Source organism: Dipodomys spectabilis, unplaced genomic scaffold, assembly GCF_019054845.1.
Source record: "Dipodomys spectabilis isolate Male_0828 unplaced genomic scaffold, ASM1905484v1 ptg000018l, whole genome shotgun sequence".
In the NCBI taxonomy this organism is placed as follows: domain Eukaryota; kingdom Metazoa; phylum Chordata; class Mammalia; order Rodentia; family Heteromyidae; genus Dipodomys; species Dipodomys spectabilis.
This window is the reverse complement of record NW_024870695.1, coordinates 1,150,915-1,174,413: the sequence shown is the minus strand read 5'-3', so window position 1 is coordinate 1,174,413 and position 23,499 is coordinate 1,150,915. Positions and strand designations below refer to the sequence as shown.

Genomic DNA, 23,499 nt, shown 5'->3' with positions numbered 1-23,499 from the left:
TTTCATTAGGGTTCTGAAAATTAAGAGGAAAAGATAGAAAACTTTTCATGTATTTGGAGACACAGAGTCCTATCTCTTCCTTTTGCATAAATTAAACAGAAACAAACTGATACGGAGCTGGCCTTTCAGCCTCCTTCACCCAAGTTAGGGAGGTTAAGTCTACATTTCCACCACTGAGCACAATACAAATATTCTTTACTTCCGGAGATACTGTTTGAAAATTCTGAGAAAGCACAGCAGCTACTCCAACACCAGCAGTAGGTTCAATGAGGAGTTTCATTCTCTCCCATACCAACTGGGTTGCAAACTGTTGGTAAGAAGGGAGTAAGGATTAGTACAAGAGGAGAAAGGAGAGGAATCTAGTAGTTTTTTGTTTGTTTGTTTGTTTGTTGTCATTTGTGGGGCCTGAACCCTGGACCTGGGTGCTGTCCCTCAGCTCTTTAGCTCAAGGTGAACATCCTACCACTTGCCACTTCTGGCTTTTTCTGCTTTATGTGGTTCTGATGAATTGAACCCAGGGCCTCATGCATGCAAGGCAAGTACTCTACCACTGAGCTACCTTCCCAGCCCCAGTTTATAGATTCTAAAAGCAGATGAGGATACTACTCAGTCTGAATTTTCTTTTTTTTCTCTCTTTTTTTATGCGTGTATATGGTATATGAGACTGGGGTTTGATCTTGCTTTTGTTTGGCAAGTGCTCTTCCACTTAAGCTATACCTGAAGACTCCTGGTCTGAATTTTCTTATTGCTATGTACAAATAGAAACTTTCAAACTTAACTAACTGCTACTATTGAAAAGTTTATCACAAAACAGGTCATTAAATCAACTAGCTAAGTCCCTGTGGGTCAATTGCAATTCATCATAGAAGTTGCCCTATTCTTACTTATATTTTCCTATTGGAGGCTCACCTTAATTTCGTCCTCTGTGACAATGAAGACATCATCCACAAGGTCCCTTATTATGGGCCAGGTGTTTAAGCCAATACTGGATTTGACACCATCTGCTATGGTTTCTGGAGGGTGAAGATTGGGGGTCAGTTCCCCTTTCAGTTTGGACTGATAGCAGTCATCTGCGTTCAAGGGTTCAGCCACATATACCTTCACATTAGGTTTCAGAGCCTGGAAAGAGGAATATATGTCTGATATTGGCCTGTAGTTGCTTAGACCATTGGCTGGGAAGGGTATATACTGCTGTAGGCAGTAGGCTGATAAGTGGGGTCTGGGAAAGGACTGAGGGTGCTGTTGCTCAGTCTCTGTTGTTTTTCTTTTGTGCTGTAAGATTATCACAATGGCAGGCAAAGAGGAGCTTTCCATATACAATTTAAAGAGATGATGGTAATGATGCACTATGATGTAAATAAATCTGTTCCTAATGCATGAAGTTTTTGAGAAGCTGTTTTCTCACCTTAATTGTAATTGCGATTCCAGCAGCCATTCCTCCTCCCCCTACAGGTACCACCAGTGCATCCACCAAGGGAACCTATGGTAAAAATACAAAGGTCTCTTAGTAAGCAGTTTTGTATTTATATATAAAATAACTAGGAATGTGGCTTAGTGGTAGAGTGTTTGTCCTGCATGCATGAAGCCCTGTGTTTGATTCTTCAGTACCACATACACAGAAAGAGCTGGAAGTGGTGCTTGAGCAAAAAGCTCAGGGACAGTGCCCAGGCCCTGAGCTTAAGCCCCAGGACTGGCAAAAAAAAAAAAAAAATAGAATAAAATAAAATAACTGAATCTCTGGACAAACTACCAGTAGCTAAACAGGAAAAATTAATTAGGTTGTGTTACCTGATTTAGCACTTCCAGGGCAATTGTCCCTTGCCCAGCTATCACTGCAGGTTCCTGGTTAGGGTGTACCATGATACCTTCTGTTTCTTCCATGAGTCTTTTTGCAACCTTTTCCCTAGACTGAAACAGCACATTAAGTTAATTTACTTGACTTGAATTTAATATAGTTCCCAAAACAATTTAGGTTTGGTTTTTTTTTTTTGGAGGGGTCCGGTCGTGGGGCCTGAACTCTGGTCCTGGGCGCTGTCCCTCAGCTCTTCAGCTCAAGGCTAGAGTTCTACCACTTGAGCCACAGCGCCACTTCTGGCTTTTTTCTTAGGTGGTGCTGAGGAATCGAACCCAGGGCCTTGAGCATGCAAGGCAAGTGCTGTACCACTGAGCTACCTTCCCAGCCCGTTTTCTTTTTTTTTTTTTTAAGGGGCGTAAGGTAAGTCATGGAGCTTGATCTTTGGCCTGGATGTTGTCCCTAAGCTCCTTTGCTCAAGGCTGACATTCTGTCACCTTGAGCCACAGCTCCACTTCTAGTTTCTGAGTAGTTAATTGAGATAAGTCTCACTGGCACTTTTCTGCCTGGACTAAAGATCCTCAGATCTTAGTCTCCTGAGTAGCTAGGATTATAGGCATGAGCCACTGTACTCGGGCATTTGATTTAGTATTCAACTCTTATTGACACTTAACTTTTTTTTTTTTTTTTTTTTGGTTGGTCATGTGGCTTGAACTCTGGGCTTGAGCGCTTTCCCTGCTCTTCAGCTCAAGGTGAGCACTCTACTGCTTGAGCCACAGAGGTACTTCCGGTTTTCTAGTGGTTAATTGGAGAAAAGAGTCTCACGGCCTTTCCTGCCTGGTCTGGCTTTGAACCGTGATCCTCTGATCTCAGCTTCCTGAGCAGGTAGGATTACAGGCATGAGCCACCGGTTCCTGGCCTGACCCTTAACTATTTTTCACATTTTGTTCAGTGGGGGTAATTATAGCAGTGAGCAGAATCCCTATCCCCCACCCCCAAGTTAAATTCTTTGTTTTGTTTTTGTTTTATTGCTGGTTCTGGGGGCTTGAACTCAGGGCCTGGGCTTTGTCCCTGAGCTGCTTGGTGCCCAAGACTAGCAAGGAGTTATATTCTTAGGCATTAGATATAAGTAAATGTATGGTCTGTTCAAGTACTGATGATAAAATGACAAATTACAGTTGAATAAGTGCTATTGGTATAAGAAAATTCCAATGAAGTGACAGTACTAAGTACAAAGACAAGGTTGGCAGTGGTCTTTGAGGACCTGCTAAGAAGTTAGTGAGTAGAGTAATGTTAGGAGATTAAATAAGCATCGGCCACTTCAAGACGTTGATTTTTTTTTTTTCCAGTCCTGGGGCTTGAACTTCATGGCCTGGGCACAATCCCTGAGCTGCTTTTTGCTCAAGGCTAGCACTCTTATCACTTGAGCCACAGTGCCATTTCCAGCTTTTTCTGTTTATGTGGTGCTGAGGAATTGAACCCAGGGCTTCATGCATGCCAGGCAAACACTTTACCACTAAGCCACATTCCTAGTTATTTTATATATAAATACAAAACTGCTTACTAAGAATCTCGATGATTCTAAGAATTGTAGTTAGCAGGGCAAGTAACTCAGTGTTGGAGTGATTGTTTAGTATACCACAAGGCTAAGCATTCCAACCCCACCAATGAAAGACAAAATTTTAGGCCAGGTACTGATGGCCTAGCTGTTCAGGAGGCTGAGGTCTGAAGATTGAGGTTCAAAGTTCAAAGCCAGCCTAGACAGGAAAGTCTGTGAGACTCTTATCTGTAATTGTGAGACTTCAATTAAACACCAAAAAGCTGGAAGTGGAACTGTGGCTGAAGTGGGAGAGGGCTAGCCTTGAGCCAAAGAAGTTCAAGGACAATGCCCAGTCCCTGAGTTCAAGCACCAGGTCTGGCATACACAAACAAAAAGTCAGGGTTTGGAAGTGGCTCATGCATGAGGCCCTCGTTCAATTCCTCAGTACTACATAAACAGAAAAAGCCGGAAGTGATGCTGTGGCTCAAGTGGTAGAGTGCTAGCCTTGAGTTGAAGAGCTAAGGGACAGTGCCAAGGCCCAGAGTTCAAGCCCCACAACCAACAAAGCAACAACTCCAAACCAAAGGTAAGGAACTATGGAAGAATTTAGGTTGGTGAGAAGAAACAAGTTCTAAGTTAACTAAATAGCCCTGTTTGCTCTGGAAACTTTTTTTTTTGCTTATGTGGTGCTGGGGAATCAAACCTAGGGCCTCATGCATGCAAGGCAAGTGCTCTACCACTGAGCCACCTTCCCAGCCCCTGCTCTGGAAACTACAGGGATAAAGATAGTAGCAGAGACCAGTTAATTTACCTGAATCTAGGAGAGACTTGATGTTGATTGGATCATGGTGGTGTGGTAGAGGTTGTTAAAGGACAGATTTTGATGCTGAGTATAAAAGGGTTGTCAATTTTTTCCCCCCAAGATTTTTGCTAGAACAATTATCAGTGTTGCCATTTTCTGCATTGAGAAAGACTAGAAAAGGGGATAACTGGAGAGGAAGAGCAGAGTTTGGTGCTGGAGATGCCTCATAATACATTCAAGTAGGAATGTAGCTGTTGAATGCAAGTCTGAAATTAAGGGTAGATAGGGTACAAAGTTGCAGGAGACTGATGGTTCATGCCTATAATCCTAGCTACTCAGCCTCCTGAGGATCAAGGTTTGAAGCCAGCCTGGTAAGACAAATCTGAGAGACTTGTATCTTCAGTTAACCAGCAGCAAAGAAAACAAGGTGGCTCAAGTGAAGGGTGCCAGCTTTGAGTGAAAAAGGTAAACAAGAGCATGAGGTCTTGAGTTCAAGCACTAATACTGCCACCAGAAAAAGCAAAATGTTTTTAACAGACTGATTACATCATCTGAGTAAGTACAAATGGAGAAAAGCTTAGGCAGTATAACAGATGAAGAGGAAATAAAGGATCCAGAGAAAACATCCAGGAAGGTAGGAAGAGCAGTTCAGTTGGTCAAATGAGGTTAAATGAGGTTGTTAAGGTGGTACTGAGCACTGCTTTCTTCTTACCTCATCATTAGGTTCACTGTACACTATAGAGGCTCCATAGGCTTGTATTGCCAGTTTTTTACAGTTGGGAGCTGTTTGGGGCACCACAATATAAGCAGGAATCCCTGGGAAGAGAAAAGCAATTAAGTCAGAATTTAGGATAAATCGTTAATATTCATTTTGCTGTAGTCTCATGAGGACACATTGTCCACGAGATATGGGATACTTTCCACTCCTGATAATCTTACCCAGTACCCTGAGAAATTAATTCAAGTACCTTCCAGTTTGGCAGCGTAGGTGAGAGCCTGACCATGGTTTCCACTGCTGTGAGTAACAACAGCCTTGGGCTTCCCCTCTAAAGTGGATGAAATTAGGACTTTGATAGCATTAAGGGCACCACGAATCTGGAAAAGAAGGATGGTAAATCCACGTACAGTTGTGTATCATTGAACAATAGGGGTATATTCTGAGAAAAGCATCCAAAGGTGGTTGTAGAAGCAAACTCAGCCTGCTCTACATCTATTGTACCCAGTATGACTGTTGTTCTCAGGCTGCCAACCTGGACAGCATGTTAACTATCAATCAGTACTGGAGGCAAAAAAGAACAGTAAAAATGAGGTATTAAGGATAAAAAAATTATATATTTGGGCTGGGAAGGTGGCTCAGTAGTAGAGTGCTTGCTTTGCACGCATGAGGCTTTGGGTTCGATTCCTAAGCACCACATAACCAGAAAAAGCCGGAAGTGGCTCTGTGGCTCAAGTAGTAGAGCACTAGCCTTGAGCTGAAGAGCTGAGGGACAGTGCCCAGGCCCAGAGTTCAGGCCCCACAACCGACAAAAGAAAACACACACACGCACACACATATACACACACACACATTTACTATGAGTGTAGCTTACAGAACTCGAAATTGCTTTCAGTGTCTAATGAGTCAGGAATATTATGGACTACTTTGTACCTCATAAACACCGTACAGCTAAGTTACACTAAATTATTTTTTCTTAGGACAATTTTTTCAGCCAGGCACCTGTGGCTCATGTATGTAATCCTAGCAAATGAGATCTTAGGATCACAATTCAAAGCCAACCTCGGGCTTGAGTTCAAATATGTGTGTGTGTGTGTGTAACACATTGTATAAAGGGTTTTTTTATTGTAAAGCTGATATACAGAGGGATAATAGTTACATAAGTTAGGTAATGAATATATTTCTTTTTGAACAGTGTCATCCTCCTTCATTTTCTCCCAGTTTTTTTTTTTCCTCCCCATCTATATAAAGGGTTTCATGTGACATTCTCATTCATTCATAAAATGTAGCCATCAACTTTATCCCCTTTACCACTCCTGTATACATATTCACCTCTTCTTAAGAGTAATTTCACAATAGCTTCTTTTATTTTTACATAAGCATACAAAGCACTTCAACTACAGTCACACCTCACCCTTTTTCCTCCTAACTTTTTCACTTTATGAACTTTTTACTTTTGAGAGTTCAAAACCACCTTTATCACAGATGATATATACATTTTCTCCTTTTTAAAAAGTAATTTATTGGGGCTGGGAAGGTGGCTCAGTGGTAGAGCGCTTGCCTTGCATGCATGAGGCCCTGGGTTCAATTCCTCAGCACCATATAAGCAGAAAAAGCCAGAAGTGGTGCTGTGGCTCAAGTGGTAGAGCGCTAGTCTTGAGCTGAAGAGCTGAGGGACAGCCCCCAGGCCCAGAGTTCAGGCCCCACGACTGGACCCAAAAAAAAAACAAAAAATAAAGTGGCTTGCTGGGCACTGATGGCTGTAAATCTGTAAATCCTAACTACTCAGGAGGCTGAGATCTGAGGATCACGGTTCAAAGCCAGCCTGGGCAGGAAAGTCTGTGAGACTCTAATCTCTAATAAACCATTAGAAAACCAGAAGTAGTGGTGTAGCTCAAGTGGTAGAGTGCTTGCTTTGAGCTGAAGGGCGCAGGGACAGCGCCTAAGCCCAGAGTTCTAAACCCACGACTGACAAAAAAAAAAAAAAGTGGCTTATCAGCTAGACTGTGGTAGCCCATGCCTAAAATTTTATTTCTAAATAACCACTAAAAAGCCAAGAAGTGGAGCTGTGGCTCAAGTGGTAAAGTGCTAGCCTTGAGCACAAAAGATCAGAGACAGCACCCAGGCCCTGTGTTTAAGCCCTAAGACCAGCACAAAACAAGTGGCTAATCAACACTATGATGCTAGGTTAACCAGGACTAGAACAATTTTTTTTCTTCAACCTTTTTTGTCCAACTGCAAAAAAGGTTTTAATTCTACCTACCATATTAAGTGGTCAAGAACATCAAATACATTTATATGTTGAAGGAGTTTGGAAACACATAATACACTAACAAGAAGGGTCTTTACCTTAAATGATCCAGTTTTCTGGAAGAGTTCACATTTGAAGAAAAGATTGCGCCCTGCTACTTGATTCAAAATTGAGCTTGTTAGTACTGGTGTGAGATGGATATAATCTTGAATGTTGATATGAGCTTTTTGAACATCATCAAAGGAGATGCAGTATTGAGCACACATGGTTCTGAAACCCAGGAATAAGAATGGGGTCAAGTCTGAGACAATCTGTTTATTGAAAAATACAAAACACAGGAGAATAGACCTATGTGGAATTGTGCCCATACTAAAATGCCAAAATTTGTGTACACTGGAGGACTTGGCTTGAAGAAAATTTTCTGGTACTTTTGGAAGCTAAAGCTCACTCTTTGACTTACACCATTCATGTCTTGTCATTGCCACTGGTTTACATTTTTATCATTGTGAAGCTGTTTGGATGAACTAAGTTTATAATCTGTTGTAATACATTTATTACTATTTGTATGTGTGAAAGACAGTCTCACTATGTGTCTAGACTGAGCTCAAAACTAGGCTTGCCGGGCGCCAGTGGCTCATACCTGTAATCCTAGCTACTTAGGAGGCTGAGATCTGAGGATCACAGTTCAAAGCCAGCCTGGGCAGGAAAGTCTGTGAGACTCTTATCTCCAATAAACCACTAGAAAACTGGAAGTGGCACTGTGGCTCAAGCAGTAGAGCACTGGCCTTGAGCTGAAGAGCTGAGGGACAGCACCCACACCCTCAGTTCAAGCCCCATGACCAAAAAAACAAACAAACAAAAAACTGGGCTCAAGGGGATCTTCTGTTTTATCCTGAGACCGGGAAGTGGTACCCCAGCCTCCCAGGTATTAGGGCTATAGGTATGCATCATTTTGCCTGGCCTAAGTTTTTTTTGTTTTGTCGGTCATGGGGCTTTCTCAAAACAACCACTAAGCCAGGCACTGGTGGCTCATACTTGTAATCCTAGCTACTAGGGAGGCTGAGATCAGAGGGAGAATCATGATTCGAAGCCAGCCAAGGTAGAAAAATCTGAGAAATTTATTTCTAACCAGCAAAAAGCTGGTAGTGGCTCAAGTGATAGAGCACCAGCTGTGCGCAGTAAAACCAAGGAAGATACTGAGTTTCTAAGTTCAAACCCCTGTACTGGCGTGTGTGTATACGCGAGTGCGTGCATGCACACACACATACACACATATTCACACACAAGTTCTTGATTACTCAAAATTTTATTGGCTTCTCTCAGATTAATTCTTCCATGTGAATTCCTTTAGCAAAACTTACTGTAAAATGTATAAATTAAAATAATTGATAGTGAGCAACATTCGAGTCTCATGCAGTGCCTGGAATTCAAGCCCCAGTATCAGCACCCTTCCTAAAAATAAAAGACTTCCCATGAAAATGAACATTTTTTAATTTAGTAAACCTTTTTGTATAATTCTCGGTATCAGTCGCTGGGAATGTGGCTTAGTGGTAGAGTGCTTGCCTAGCATGCATGAAGCCCTGGGTTTGATTCCTCAGTACCACATAACAGAAGAAGCTCATGACAGTGCCCAGCCCCTGAGTTCAAGCCCCAGGACTAGCAAAAAAAAAGAATTCTCAGTATCATTTTCATTGCTGGAAATGGACTTTAGGATATTAAGCAACACTTAGCCTCAGCTTTTATTTTTGTACCAGTACTGGCATTTGAACTCAGGGCTGCACTTTCATTTAGCTTTTTATTCTAAGGCTAGCACTCTATTACTTGAGCCATACTTCTACTTCCAGCTTTTGGCTGGTTAATTGGAGATACGTTTTATGGACTTTCTGCCTGGGCTGGCTATAAACTGGGATCCTCAGATCTCAGCCTTGTCATTAGGTATAGGTATGAACCACCAATGTCTGGCTCTGCTGTTTCATAACTGAATTTCCTTTAAATTTTTTTCATAGCTTCAGATACGATTTAATGTACTTGGCTAAAATAATTATCTTCAAGATTTTCAATTCTCAGGTTTCTCTTTTATTGTATTTATTTTCAGCCTCCAGGGGAATTGAGGAGCTCCTCCAGCTTAAAAACAAAATAAAAGCATTTAGTCCCATTCAGTTTTTCTTTTCTTTTTTGAGGTTAGGGTCTTGCTGTGTAGCTCTGGCAGCTGTGAACTCAGCCTTCTCCTATTACTGTTTTCCATGTTTAGTGACTCTTAATTGAATTATCTTGGGTCACCTACTGACATCTGAACCAGTAACTGTGGCTCAACTGAAAGAAAGTATAGTTCTCCTGGAGAACTATACTTTGAGGAGAACTATACTTTGGAGATAGGAGTCTCACAGTCTTTCCTGCCCGGGCTGGCTTTGAACCTCGATCCTCAGATCTCAGCCTCCTGAGTAGCTAGGATTACAGGTGTGAGCTACCGGCGCCCAGCTGGTAAAGCCATTTTTGGCCTAAAATACTTTATTCTTTTTTTTTTTGCTGGTCTTGGGGGCTAAACTCTGGGACTGGGTGCTGTCCCTCAGCTCTTCATCTTAAGGCTAGAACTCTACCACTTGAGCCACAGCACCACTTCCGGCTTTTTCTGCTTATGTGGTACTGAGGAATCCAACCCAGGGCATCATGCATGCAAGGCAAGTACTCTACCACTGAGCCAACTTCCTAGCCCTGGCTTTGAACTTTTGATCTTCCTGCCTTCACCCTGAGCTCTGGGATTACAAGTGTGTGCCATCAAGCCTTAGATTTAAATTTTTATAAAATCAGTTTAGCTACGTTATGGTGAATGAAAAGGAAGGAGACTGTGGGCTGGGAAGGTGGCTCAGTGGTAGAGTGCTTGCCTTGCATGCATGAGGCCCTGGGTTCAATTCCTCAGCACCACATTAGCAGAAAAAGCCATAAGTGGCAATATGGCTCAAGTGGTAGAGTACTAGCCTTGAGTTGAACAGTACCCAGACGCAGAGTTCAGGCTCCAAGACCGGCAAAGAAAAAAAAAAAAGGAAGGAGACTAATGAAATCAAGGAGTGTACGGAAGGAAATCAGGACTGTATTTTGGTTAACATGAAGGATAAAAGAGGCTTAGATGGCATAAGCAAATTAAAAATAATTTATTTTGGAAACAGAAACCTAATTTTAGGAATGGGTAAGAATTTGAAATTTTTCTAGAGAAGATACGCAAATGACTAACACACACAGGAAAAATGTTCAAATTATGGAAATGCAAATCAAAATCACAAGACTTAGGTATCATCTTATACCATGAGATAGTTACAACAAACAACAAAAACCCACCCAGAAAATAATAAGTTGAAAAGATATTGAGAAATTAGAACCCTTATGTACGTTTAGTGAGGATATAAAATGGTAGAGCTATGGTAAATGCTATACTTCTTTCTCAAAAAAAAAAAAAAAAAATCTGACATAGAACTATCATATGACCCAGCAGTTCCACTCCTGGAGGTAGCCCCAAGAGAATGTCTGGCTGGGAAGGTGGCTCAGTGGTAGAGTGCTTGCCTGCCTTGTATGCATGAGGCCCTGGGTTTGATTCCTCAGTACCACATAAACAGAAAAAGCCAGAAGTGGTGCTGTGGCTCAAGTGATAAGAGTGCTAGCCTTGAGTTGAAGAGCTGAGGGACAGCACCCAGGCCAAGTCAGGCCCCAGGACCAGCAAAAAAAAGAAGAAACCCAGGTGTCCATTAACAAAAGAATGAAATGCTTGCCGGGCGCCAGTGTCTCACACCTGTAATCCTAGCTACTCAGGAGGCTGAGATCTGAGGATCGAGGTTCAAAGCCAGCTCGGGCAGGAAAGTCCGTGAAACTCTTATCTCCAATAAACCACCAGAAAACTGGAAGTGGTGCTGTGGCTCAAGTTGTACAGCACTAGCCTTTTGCTGAAGATCTGAGGGACAGCACTCAGGCCGAGTTCAAGCCCCACAACTGACAAAAATTAAAAGTATGAAATGCTGACACATGGTATAATAGGGATGAATGCTGAGGACACTATGCTAAATGAAGCTATTCAAAAAGGAGGCATATAGTTTGATTCTACTTATTTGAAATATCTAATGGAGCCAAGTTCATGGAAGAATAGTTGCCAGGGAATATATGGGTTAGAGGAATGGGGAGTTGTTTAATAGATCTGGTATTCTGATATTGACTGAACAACAGAAATGTATTTAAAGAATCATACACTTGGGACTGGGAAGGTGGCTCAGTGGTAGAGCGCTTGCCTTGCATGCTCGAGGCCCTGGGTTTGATTCCTCAGCCCCACATAAGCAAAAAGAAAAAAGCCAGAAGTGGTGCTGTGGCTCAAGTGGTAAGAGTGCTAGCCTTGAGCTGAAGAGCTGAGGGACATCGCCCAGGCCCAGAGTTCAGGCCCCACGACCGGACCAAAAAAAAAAAAAAAAAAAGAATCATACACTTAAAATGGTAAATTGGGCCGGGCGCTGGTGGCTCACGCCTGTAATCCTAGCTACTCAGGAGGCTGAGATCTAAGGATCGCGGTTCAAAGCCAGCCCGGGCAGGAGAGACCGTGAGACTCCTATCTCCAATAAACCTCCAGAAAACCGGAAGTGATGCTGTAGCTCAAGTGGTAGAGCGCTCGCCTTGAGCTGAAGAGCTGAGGGACAGCGTCCAGGCCCAGAGTTCAAGCCCCACAACCGACAAAAAAAAAAAAAGGTAAATTGGTAAATTTTTTTTATCTCACATACACATACACAAATAGATGTATTTTAGAGGATGTAATAAGTTAGGCCTGGGTTGCAAGTGAGAGAAGTCCAATTTGAACTAGTTTAGACAAAAGAGGAGGGTGTCCAGATTTACTGGCTCATGGAATCCAAGGAAGAGTTAAACCACAGAATAGGGAGTTTCAGGAACAACTGGAACCAGGGACTGGATAGCTTCCAGGACTCTCAGTTCCCCACCTCTGCAGCTCTTTGCATGTTGGTATCTTTTTCATTGCAGACCAGCTGGTTCCATATGGCAGGGCATGTGGCTGCTGACAGCTTCTGTGTTTTACATTTTATGGCTTCCACAGTGGAGAGGGATTTTCTTTCTCAATTTCAGTTCAAAAAATTCTGGGTAAGAAATTCTGACTGTCCTGTTTCGGCCCAGGACCAGTGGCCAAGGGTGTGAGGTTAGTTAAAAAAATACAAGTAAAGTGTTTACAGAAACATCAGTAACAGATCAGTAACAGAATGAGATCTATAACATACTATCAATTACATTTAAAACAGATACATACGTAAAACATTATATATTATTTAAAGATACAACATATTCATGGACATATATCAAACACATTATTCACTCACCTAAAGGGAGGAGATGGAACATGAGTGGAAATTGAAATGAAAAGCAAAATGATAAAATAAGAATGGCTTGTTGATTGTGAACAAAACAGTATAACTGTCTCATTTCTCTTCACCTGAGGGAAAATAACAGCAAAAGAGGGAATGATGAATGAAGCAAAGAGAAAGAAGAAAACAATGTACTTTTGAGTGGGAAATTGAATGTAGGGAGGAGCAGGGGAGATGGTATCAAGAGTAATTCTTTGGTTTTGTATTAGGTGGTAGTACAATTTTTTTTTTTTAAACAAGTTTTGTTATTTAGAACAGGCTGGCTTAGAACTCATAATCCTGACTCAGACTCTCAAGTGCTGGAGCACCACCAAGCCTAACTACTTTATTGAAATTTGAGACTAGCAAAGAAGGAAGAAAATGAGATTTGATGAGCTAAGTTTGAATTGCTTATATCTATCCTTTAAAAATTTATTATTAAAAAATATTTCTTGCTAGACACGTATCTATTTTAGCATTTATTTATTTATTTATTTATTTTTTGTCGGTCGTGGGGCTTGAACTCTGGGCCTGGGCGCTGTCCCTCAGCTCTTCAGCTCAAGGCGAGCGCTCTACCACTTGAGCTACAGCGCCACTTCCGGTTTTCTGGTGGTTTATTGGAGATAGGAGTCTCACGGTCTCTCCTGCCCGGGCTGGCTTTGAACCGCGATCCTCAGATCTCAGCCTCCTGAGTAGCTAGGATTACAGGCGTGAGCCACCAGCGCCCGGCTTGATTTATTTTTTTCTTGCCAGTCTTAGGCTTGAACTCAGGGCCTCAGCTGTCCCTGAGCTTTTTGGATTTAAGGCTAGCACTCTACCACTTGAGCCACAGCTACACTTCTGGCTTTTTAGTAGTTTATTGGAGATAAGAGTCTCATGGACTTTCCTGCTCAAGCTGGCTTTGAACCACGATCCTCAGATCTCAGCCTCTTGAGTACTAGGATTACAGGTGTGAGCCACCAATGCCTGGCTTAGCACTGATTTCTGAAAAAAACAGCTTTCACTTATCATGAACATTCCATTCGTTTTCTTATTTTCTTTTTGGTTGTAGGTACTAGGGTCTGAAACCAGGCCTTTGTGCTTACCAGGCAGGGACTCTTACATTTGAGCCATGTCTAGACCCTGTTTTACTTTTTTTTTTTTTTGAACATTTTGTGCTTTAGCTTGGTCTGGCTATACTGAGATACTCTTATTTGCTTCTTATGTATCTGGGATGACATATTTACAATTATGCCCAGCTTTTTTTTTTTTTTTGGGTCCGGTTGTGGGGCCTGAACTCTGGGCCTGGGTGCTGTCCCTCAGCTCTTCAGCTCAAGGCTAGCGCTCTACCACTTGAGCCACAGCACCACTTCTGGCTTTTTTCTTATGTGGTACTGAGGAATCAAACCCAGGGCGTCATGCATGCAAGGCAAGCACTCTACCCACTGAGCCACCTTCCCAGCCCCTATGCCCAGCTTTTTACTGGATGAAACAGGGTTTCTTGAACTTTTTGCCCAGGCTAGACTTAAACTGAAATCCTCTCAATGTTTGTCCCACAGATAGCTAGAATTATAGATGTGAGCCACCATGTCTGGGTTTTTTCTATTTTCCTACTTTTGCTGAATGCTTATTTTCATTTTTTAAATAATAAAAGCAAGAAGCCTACACATTTCCTTCAACACTGTTTTAATTAAATTATCATGGATTCTGTTTTGCAATATATATATATATATATATATATATATATATTTTTTTTTTTTTTTTTTTTTTTGGGTCTGGTCATGGGGCCTGAACTCTGGGCCTGGGCGCTGTCCCTCAGCTCTTCAGCTCAAGGCTAGCGCTCTACCACTTGAACCACAGCGCCACTTCCGGCTTTTTTTTCCTTCTGCTTATGTGGTGTTGAGGAATCGAACCCAGGGCCCCATGCATGCAAGCAAGTGCTCTACCACTGAGCCACCTTCCCAGCCCTGCAATATTTTTGTCTTAATTTCTAAGTAAATCTTATGCTCTTTGTCTTTATTTCTTGAGATGAGGTCTCAGCTGCTTCAGTGGTTCGGACTACAGATATATGCCACTTTTTTTGGCTATTGAGTTAAAAAAAATAACAAATGATGATAATTTCTTTTTCTTTTTCCTTTTTTTTGCCAGTCCTGGGGCTTGAACTCAGGGCCTGGGCACTGTCCCTGAGCTTTTTTTGCTCCAGGCTAGTACTCTACCACTTGAGCCACAGTGCCATTTCTATTTTTTTTGGTTTATGTGGTACTGAGGAATTGAACCCAGGGCTTCATGCATGCTAGGCAAGAATTCTTACCATTAAGCCACATTCCCAGACCCTGATTATAAATTCTTATTTGTAACTCTTCACTTCTAATTTTATTACTCAAAAATGTGACATACTTTTTTTCCCCCTGTGCTGGTCAGGGCTTGAACTACTGGAGATAAAGAGACTCATGGGCTTTCTTGCCTGGGCTGGCTTCAAATCATTATCCTCAGATCTCAGCCTCCTAAGTAGCTAGGATTACAGGTGTGAGCCACTGATGCCCAACCAAAGTTTATAATTTTTATTTTTAGGAATTGAATTATTCTCTCACCCATTATCTAAATTTGCTTTTTTTGTTTACAAATGTAAAACAAACAGCAGTATCTAAAACTTTGTCTATCATAAAATTCACTTTTTCCCAAAACTAACCACTTTTTTATGTTTTCCACACCATTTTGATGTTACATAGATATTTACATATACAATAAAAGGTTTTTCTACATACAAGATAGTCATACTATACATATTCTTCTGCAAATAACTTTAAGGAAAAGCATTTCATAATACATCTGAATACTGTTCCATGCCAATACTTAAAAGGTATTTTAATTCTTTAAACTCAGAAGCCTTTCAGTGTAACACAGACCTAAATATGTTGATATTAAATTTCTTTTTCCAGTATTGGGGACTGAACTCAGCATAAGTCAGGCAAGCACTTTATCACTGACCTACATCTCCACCCATTTTAAATTCATATATATATATATATATATATATATATATATATATTTCTTTTGGTCAGTTGTGGGCCTGAACTCTGGACCTAGGCACTGTCTCTCAGCTCTTCAGCTCAAGGCTAGCATTCTACCACTTGAGCCACAGAGCCACTTCCGGATTTTTCTGCTTTTGTGGTGCTGAGGAATCAAACCCAGGGCCTCATGCATGAAAGGCAAGCACTCTACCATTGAGCCACCTTCCCAGTACCTTAGATATTTTTGAGACTAAGTTTCCCAAGTTGGCCTGAACTTATGATCCTCTGCTTCAGCCTCCTGTGTGCTGGGATCACTGGTGTGCACCACCATGCCTGGCTTTTATTAGTACATTTGCTCTGGCCACTGAAATCATTCTCTTTCTTTAGGACTGATGATTCATTGTACATTTATTGTCTAAACAAAAATTGTTGACTATTTGAGGGCTTAGAAGCCTTCTGTGAAGCTGGAAGAAGACAGCCTTAGGGGAGGGACTTTCCCCACATCATAGTTTTTACCAGGTTCTCAGTCAAAAAAGGCTAAAGTAACTGTCTTCTGGTCTAATTAAAAGTTCAAAGATGGCCGGGCACTGGTGGCTCATGCCTGTAATCCTAGCTACTCAGGAGGCTGAGATCTGAGGATCACAGTTCAAAGCTAGCCCGGGCAGGAAAGTCCATGAAACTCTTTATCTCCAATAAACCACCAGAAAACCGGAAGTGGTGCTGTAGCTCAAAGTGGTAGATCGCTATCCTTGAGCTGAAGAGCTGAGGGACAGCGCCCAGGCCGAGTTCAAGCCCCACTACCGACAAAAAAAAAAAAAGTTCAAAGATGGAAAAAAAATAACATTAGATCTAGAAGAAGGGCTTTTGTTTGTTTTTTTAAGAATCCACAGTGGTGCCAACATTATCACACAGCTTCTTCCTTCTCTAAGAGCCAACGGTACTGAATATAGCATTTGAAAGTCAGGAGGTTGGGGGCTGGGAAAGGGTGTAAAAAAAGCCATGAAAAGACTATGAGACCCTGATGCTTTGGAACTATGTATACTGGGCAATTTATTTATTCACTTCTCCTAGATTCAGATTCCTGATCTTAAAGATGGAGTTGATACACTGGGCTCCGGTGGCTCAACGCGTGTAATCCTAGCTACTCAGGAGGCTGAGATCTGAGGAACGCGGTTCAAAGCCAGTCCGAGCAATAATGTCTTTGAAACTATCGCCAACAGACCACCGGCCTCCCGCCCCCCCCAAAAAAGGCCGGAAGTAGAGCCGAGGCTCAAGTGGTAGAGCGCTAGCTTTGAGCACAAAAGCTCTGGGACAGCACCCAGGCCCTGAGTTCTAGCCCCAGTACCGTCCTCCCCCCGCCCCCCCAAAAAAAGGTTGTTGATGATAATAATTACTCTGACAAGATCTTTTTTTTTTTTTTTTTGAGTCCAGTCATGGGGCCTGAACTCTGGGCCTGGGTGCTGTCCCTCAGCTCTTCAGCTCAAGGCTAGCTCTCTACCACTTGAGCCATAGTGCCACTTCCGGCTTTTTCTTTTTGCTTACGTGGTGCTGAGGAATCAAACCCAGGGCCTCAGGCATGCAAGGCAAGCGTCTGACAAGATCTTTAAAGTCCCCAAACAAAACCCTGGCGCGTTAGTCCCCGGCCTGCGGCAGAAGATTCCGTCCTAAAATGACTGGAGAGGCCAGATCTGGGGTGGAGGGGTGGGGGGAGGAGATGTCTCCGTCAACCCGAACCCCAGACCAGCAGCAGTGTGCTGGGTGGTCACCATAGCAGCGGCACAGGCAGCCTTCGCGTGAATGCCAGCCTGGCGAGCCAGGCCACCCGGGGCGCGCCGCATCTCACCCCACCTCACCTCACCTCACCTGGCCCCCGCCGCTCGCTTCCACCACCAGGCACAGCGCACCTTCCCCCGCCTACACCTCTGCGCACGCGCAGCACCCTCTTCTCCCGCCCAACCCTTCGTCAACCTGCGTTCAGTGCTTTTCCTCCCAGTGCGGCCACCGTCGTTCGTGGAGGGCGGGCGGGAGGGGGCGGGGAAAAGGGTGGGAGTGGGTGAGCGCGCGCCGCCCGTCCGTCGTGGTTTCCTGGTTGCGCGCGGTGGTGGCGGAGTTGCTGCAGCCTGAGCAGCAGTCGCGAAGATGGCGGAGGGGTTGGAGCGTGTGAGGATCTCTGCGTCGGAGCTGCGAGGGATCCTGGCCACTCTGGCTCCGCAGGCCGGGAGCAGAGGTGAGTCGCGCCGCCCAGCTCCTGGGCCGGGCCTGCCCGCCCCGCCTCCCTCTCCTCCTCTGCCGCCTCCCCGCCCAGTCAGCGGCGCTCCGGAGCCCCCGCCCCTGCCCCGACAGTGGGGGCGGGGGCCCGGACCGCGGGGCGGGGGTGGGAAGGCGGGCCGCTGGCCTCTCCCGGTCCATCCCCGGGCTGGGACGGGGCCGCGGCCAGGCAGCTCAGGCTCCCTCCCGGAGAGCCCGGGCTCCCCGAGTCTCCACCCTCTTTCTCCTCTCGAAGGTGACTGTTCCCGGGTTCCCCAGCCCTATTCGACCAGCCCAGCGGACGCCCCTTTAGGGGACGCCGAGGGGAAGGCATGCTGGGGGGGGAGGGGGTCTTGGTGGGCGCCCTGGGGTGCGTCGTTTCCGAGAGAACCTTCTCTTTGGAGTCGGAGAGGAGGAGCTGGGGAGATTGAGGAGAATTCAGGCCAGGACTTCCTGGCTGAACTTTTTCCCCAAGGCAGGATTCTGAAAGCTGCGCTCCCGGAGGGGGCATTCAGAACCTTAGAGCAAAGCCTCCACTGGCTTTGGCCTTGGCGTGTGTGGGAGCTTTTTATTTATTTATTTATTTTTTAATCGGAGAGAATTGCCAGTTTAAAGTGTTAAAAGTCTCCAGCCACGTCAAGGAAATCTTACCTCTCCTCTATTAGGTTGTGGAGTTGTGTAAGAATTGCACTCATAGTAGGTGTCTTCTAAGCAGGCTGTGGCTAGAGTTTGTGAGATTGGGTTCTTCTTGGTCAATTGAATTGGATTATTCAGGGCTGTTTCCCCCCCCCCTCTGTTCTGGAAAGTGTAGGTCTACTAAACCTTTTCCTGGCCCCAACCTAACTTGCAAGGTTCATTGAGGGTTTTCTGAGGTTACACTGCTTTGTTTCATATTTGATGAAGTTTCCCCATCCCTACCTTCCTTCCTGAGGATTGAACCCAGGGCCTCTTGCGTGCTAGACAAACACTATCACTTGAGTCATACCCCAACACTATTAAGAATCTTTTTAAACTTCTGAAAGTGTCAAAGTAGTATCTTAAACGTCATTTTCTTCTCTTCTGTTTTTCCTATTTTGTTATAGCCACAAAAAATGTGTGTAAATGTGGGTCATCTAATACCCATAGACTTGTTTGCATTTGTTTACTGTACAATACAATGCTTAGATTTTATATAACATTCCATTTTTGAGTAGAGGATAATATTATTACTAAGTCCCATCACTTGAAATGTTTAGTGGATACTTGTAATCTCCCAATCTTAAGGTAACGGATACAAAAAACATACTTATGTATCATTCAATAACTCTGTGGATCCTGGAGAATGGCTTATAAAGTTCTGTACTCTATTTAGTACTAGTACCAGGTTTGGGCTCAGTGTCTTGCTTGCTTGTGGCTGATGCTCTGCCATTTGAGGCATGTTTCTAGTTTGGTTAATTGGAAATGGAGTCTCACAGTTCTGCAAGGATTAACTTCAAACCATGATCTTCCAGCTCTTGGCCTCCTGAATAGTTAGGATTACAGATGTAAGCCACTGCTGCCCAGGACTGTACTCTTTTTTTTTTTTTAAGGTACTGGTACTACTGGTGCTTGCACTCAGGGCCTGGGCACTGTCTTTTAGCTTTTTTACTCAAGGCTAGTTCCCTACTACTTGAGCCACAGTTCCACTTTTGGCTTTTTTTCTGATTACATGGAGATAAGAGTGCCACAGACTTTCTTGCCCAGGCTGGCTTTGAACCATGATCCTCTGATCTCAGCCTCCTAAGTAGCTAGGATTACAGGTGTGAGCCACTGGCGCCTGGCCTAGCCACTGTATTCTTATTCTTGAGTGCTTCAGTGCCTGGTACTTGGATAGCATATCACAATCCTTCCATCAGTGTCAAGAAAAGGTTCCTCTGTAGAACATTTTTCTTCTCATATTCCATTGTCATAGTAGCAGTTAGCCTCCGTATTCTAATGATGATAGTTTTGGTAGTATTTTCTTGAAATGACTCTGTTGACTGCTGTTAGAGAGGTCATAAGAATGTGTAGAATTGAAAAATGTAAATGGAATTGCTTCATGTTTTGCTTCAATAGTAGGTATGTGATAGGGTGACTGGTAGCCTAAAGAAGAGGATTGTCTAGTCAAGTTTACAGACTAGAATTGCTATTTTTTTCTCCAGAGATGTCTAGAATTATAGATTGCTGTGCATATTTCTCTTTTCCCCTCTTTACTGTTTTTTTTTTTTTTTTTTTGGTTTGTTTGTTTTGCCGGTCGTGGGGCTTGAACTCTGGGCCTGGGCACTGTCCCTGAGCTCAAGGAGAGTGCTCTACCACTTGAGCCACAGGGCCTCTTCGGTTTTCTGGTGATTAATTGGAGATTAGTCTCACAGATGTTCCTTCTCGGGCTGGCTTTGAACTGCGATCCTCACATCTCAGCCTGTTGAGTAGCCAGGATTACTGGTGTGAGCCACCAGTGCCCGGCTTATTTGTTGGTTTATTGTACTAGAGATTGAATCTTGGGCCTTGCGCATACTAATCAAACATTTTACCACTGAGCTGCATCACCAGCCCTGCTTTTAAAAAAACCTGCAAAAAATTTTGGTAGTACCAATATTTGAACTGAGGGCTTCATGTTTGCTAGGCAGGTGTTCTATCACTTGTGCCATCTTTTTTTTTTTTGAGTTTGAGAGAGGATCTTGCTAAGTTTCTGAAATTGACTTTGAACTGTCTATATAGCCTGGGGTGGCTCAAAGTCATCCTTCTACCTCAGTCTCCCTATTGCTGAGATTACAGTTGTGGCACACATCCACCGTCCCCCCACCTTTTTTTTTTTTGGTGGTGGTGGGGCTTGGACTCTGGACCTGGGCACTGTCCCTCAGCTCCTCAGCTCAATCACTTGAGCCACAGCTTTTTCTGCTTATGTGGTGCTAAGGAATCGAACCCAGGGCCTCATGCATGTGAGGCAAGCACTTTACCACTGAGCCACCTTCCCCGCCCAACCCTCCCCTTTTTGAAAGCCTCCTGTTTGCCTTCTTTGGCAAGTACTGTACCATTAAGTCACAGCCCTCCCTCTGGCTGCCTGCTAATGGTAAAAAGAACTTAGCTACCCTGGAAAAATATTAGAGACAGAAGAAACGATTGAGGTGGATTCAAGAACTCTATAGTGAGTAATTAGATGCTGAAAATGTTCAATTATTCTGACAATAATGAGGTAGTTTGGGGTCTTGAGGTAATTTGGGGTCTTGGAGATCTGAATATGAATATAACTTGGGTCACCAAAAAGAATATAGGTTCCCCATTTTCTGAACCCAAGTATAAGTAGCTCTAATATAGTCAGGTTCTTTATTTTTTTTCTGAGAAAATTTATTAACACTTAAGTGAACAGAGCACATAAAATTGTTGATAGCTTATACACACAGTTATGTTCTTAGCTTTGATGCTTGAGAAAAATATTATAACCAAGAATTTCTGCTTTTACAGAAACAGTCTTTCTTGTTTACCAAGATTAGCATTTGGACATGTAATTATTGCTTGACTTTTCTGTTACTTAACCAGAATGACAGTCTTCTCCCCTCCCTCCTCTTTTATTTTTCTTCTATTTTACTCTTCAACTCTCTCCCCAACATAACAGAAAACATGAAGGAGTTAAAGGAGCCCAGACAGCGCAAAGATAACAGGCGCCCAGATCTGGAAATCTATAAGCCTGGTCTTTCTCGATTAAGGAACAGACCTAAAATCAAGGAGCCCTCTGGGAGTGAGGAATTTAAGGATGAAATTGCTAATGACAGAGATTCTTCTGTGGTTGGAAATGGTACACAGCTCATTAAAGATGTCTGCAAGGAAATGGACAATGAACAGCAAAATGAGCCTGTAGACCCAGAAAATAATCAGGCACAGGAGACTTTTTCTCGGACTGCTGGACAAGAGGATCGAAGTCTAAAAATCATCAAGAGAACAAAGAAACCAGACCTACAGATCTATCAACCTGGACGGCGGCTGCAGACCATTACCAAAGAGTCAACAGGCCGGGTGGATGAGGAAGAAATCCTTAGCCAGGTGGAACAATTGAGAGTAGAGGAAGATGAGTGTAGAGAAAAAATTGTAAAAGAGCAAGTTGTGAATAAGTTAGACAAAGCTGAGACAGAAAAGAACCAAAGTAATGACAGAGGAAGGACTACAAAAGGAGAAAAAGGAAAAAGGATTGAAAAAGGGGAGGGGATGAAGAAAGTGAATGAGGACCTAGCTCAAGGAAAACCTGGATCTGCAAAGCGCTACTCTCGCTCAGACAAACGAAGGAACCGCTACCGCACTTGCAGTACCAGCTCAGCTGGTAGCAACAACAGTGCTGAGGGACCTAGCCTGACAGATAATGGATGTCGCCGCCGACGTCAGGATCGGACCAAGGAAAGGCCTCGGCTGAAGAAGCAAATATCAATGTCCTCAACTGACTCCTTAGATGAAGATAAAATTGATGAGTCCTATGGATTAGGGTCCAGGAGGAACTCAGAAAGGAAGAAGCACTTAGAAAGAAACTGGTCTGGCCATGGGGAGGGTGAACAGAAAAGCAAAGATAACCGAGGCACTCTTCGTGTCACTTTTGATACAGAAACTGTGAACAAAGATTCCCCTGTGGTGAGGTCATCTAGGGAGGATATGGATAGAGCAAAGCCTGACAAAAGCTTGAACAATGGGGGCAAAGGCTCTGAGAAGCAGGAATCTAAAAACCCGAAACAAGAACTTCGGGGTCGTGGTCGTGGCATTCTGATTCTGCCTGCCCATACTGCTCTATCTGTCAGTTCAGCAGGTTCTCCAGAATCCACACCTTTGGGACCTCGACTTTTGTTTGGATCTAGTACTAAGGGTTCTCGGAGTTGGGGCCGTGGAGGTACTACGCGACGACTGTGGGACCCAAACAATCCTGATCAGAAACCTGCTCTAAAGAGCCAAACACCTCAGCTTCATTTCTTGGACACTGATGATGAAGTCAGTCCTACATCTTGGGGTGACTCACGTCAGGCCCAAGCATCTTACTATAAGTTTCAAAATTCTGACAACCCCTATTATTATCCTCGGACACCAGGCCCTGCCTCCCAATATCCCTATACAGGATATAGCCCTCTACAATACCCAGTGGGCCCTACAAATGGTATGTACCCAGGGCCTTACTACCCAGGATATCCAACTCCATCAGGGCAATATGTATGTAGTCCTCTTCCTGCCAGCACCATGAGTCCTGAGGAGATAGAGCAGCATGTGAGGAACATGCAGCAACAGGAGCTACATAGGCTTCTCCGTGTGGCTGACAACCAGGAGCTACAACTGAGCAACTTGCTTTCTAGGGACCGCATCAGTACTGAGGGCATGGAGAAGATGTCTCAACTCAGGTATAGTGTTCTTTTCTAGCTAGAGGGAAATGGGGATAAGTTAGTGATAAGGAAAGTAGAAACTTTTTAGGTAAGTTACTGGGTATTATCTCCCTTTCATGTTTCTTTTTTCCTTTGTGGTGCTGGGCCTTCTACACATAGGATAAGCTGTATCATTGAGCCACATCCCTAACCTCTTCACTTAGTGTTAGTAAAGGAAGGGTTGTTGGAAAAGGACAAGAAGTTTTGGCTCTAGTCTTAAGAATGGAAATGCTTTCCTACCTTTTGCTTAAGAAAAAAAAGAATTTTTTTTTTTTTTGTCGGTTGTGGGGCTTGAACTCTGAGCCTGGGCGCTGTCTCTCAGCTCTTCAGCTCAAGGCTAGCACTCTACCACTTGAGCCACAGTGCCACTTCCAGTTTTCTGAGTAGTTTATTGGAGATA

General features: G+C 43.6%; 2 protein-coding genes across 10 annotated transcripts in view; one reads left to right on the top strand and one right to left on the bottom strand.

The window, feature by feature from the left end:
• Nucleotides 1-34: 34 nt before the first annotated feature.
• Nucleotides 35-17,395, bottom strand: Srr (serine racemase). 8 transcript variants are annotated; one of them, XM_042670887.1, is made up of 9 exons: nt 17,332-17,383; nt 12,065-12,567; nt 7,199-7,370; nt 5,103-5,229; nt 4,847-4,950; nt 1,789-1,908; nt 1,406-1,480; nt 910-1,119; nt 35-307 (listed from the first exon to the last, which is right to left on the bottom strand). In XM_042670887.1, exons 2-9 carry the CDS (start codon nt 12,097-12,099, stop codon nt 92-94), a joined length of 1,059 nt encoding a protein of 352 aa, XP_042526821.1. In that variant the 5' UTR covers nt 12,100-12,567; nt 17,332-17,383; the 3' UTR covers nt 35-91. The 8 variants fall into 8 exon arrangements, with proteins under 8 accessions (XP_042526821.1, XP_042526834.1, XP_042526822.1 ...); XM_042670900.1 differs by having other exon boundaries at nt 12,455-12,567; nt 17,332-17,377; XM_042670888.1 differs by lacking the exon at nt 17,332-17,383 and having other exon boundaries at nt 12,065-12,240; nt 12,455-12,872.
• Nucleotides 17,396-17,522: 127 nt separating this feature from the next.
• Smg6 (SMG6 nonsense mediated mRNA decay factor) overlaps nt 17,523-23,499 on the top strand; it is a 249,850-nt gene continuing 243,873 nt past the window's right edge. Inside the window, exons 1-2 of one of the 2 annotated variants that reach the window (XM_042672392.1) lie at nt 17,523-17,695; nt 21,326-23,078. In XM_042672392.1, the coding sequence (XP_042528326.1) occupies nt 17,608-17,695; nt 21,326-23,078 (1,841 nt within the window). In that variant the 5' untranslated portion in view covers nt 17,523-17,607. Of the gene's footprint in view, nt 17,696-17,894; nt 17,972-21,325; nt 23,079-23,499 lie in introns of those variants that run through there. The other variant, XM_042672399.1, reaches the window with a different exon arrangement.

Bases quoted from the DNA above. Each gene is read 5' to 3' on its own strand.
- Srr (XM_042670887.1), bottom strand. From the start codon at position 12,099: ATGAAAAAGATACCAACATGCAAAGAGCTGCAGAG. The intron at 4,951-5,102 runs GTACTTGAATTA...TTCTCTTCCCAG, and splicing joins CTACGCTGCCAAACTGGAAG to GGATTCCTGCTTATATTGTG. The intron at 1,909-4,846 runs GTAAGAAGAAAG...GTGCTGTTTCAG, and splicing joins ACAGTGAACCTAATGATGAG to TCTAGGGAAAAGGTTGCAAA.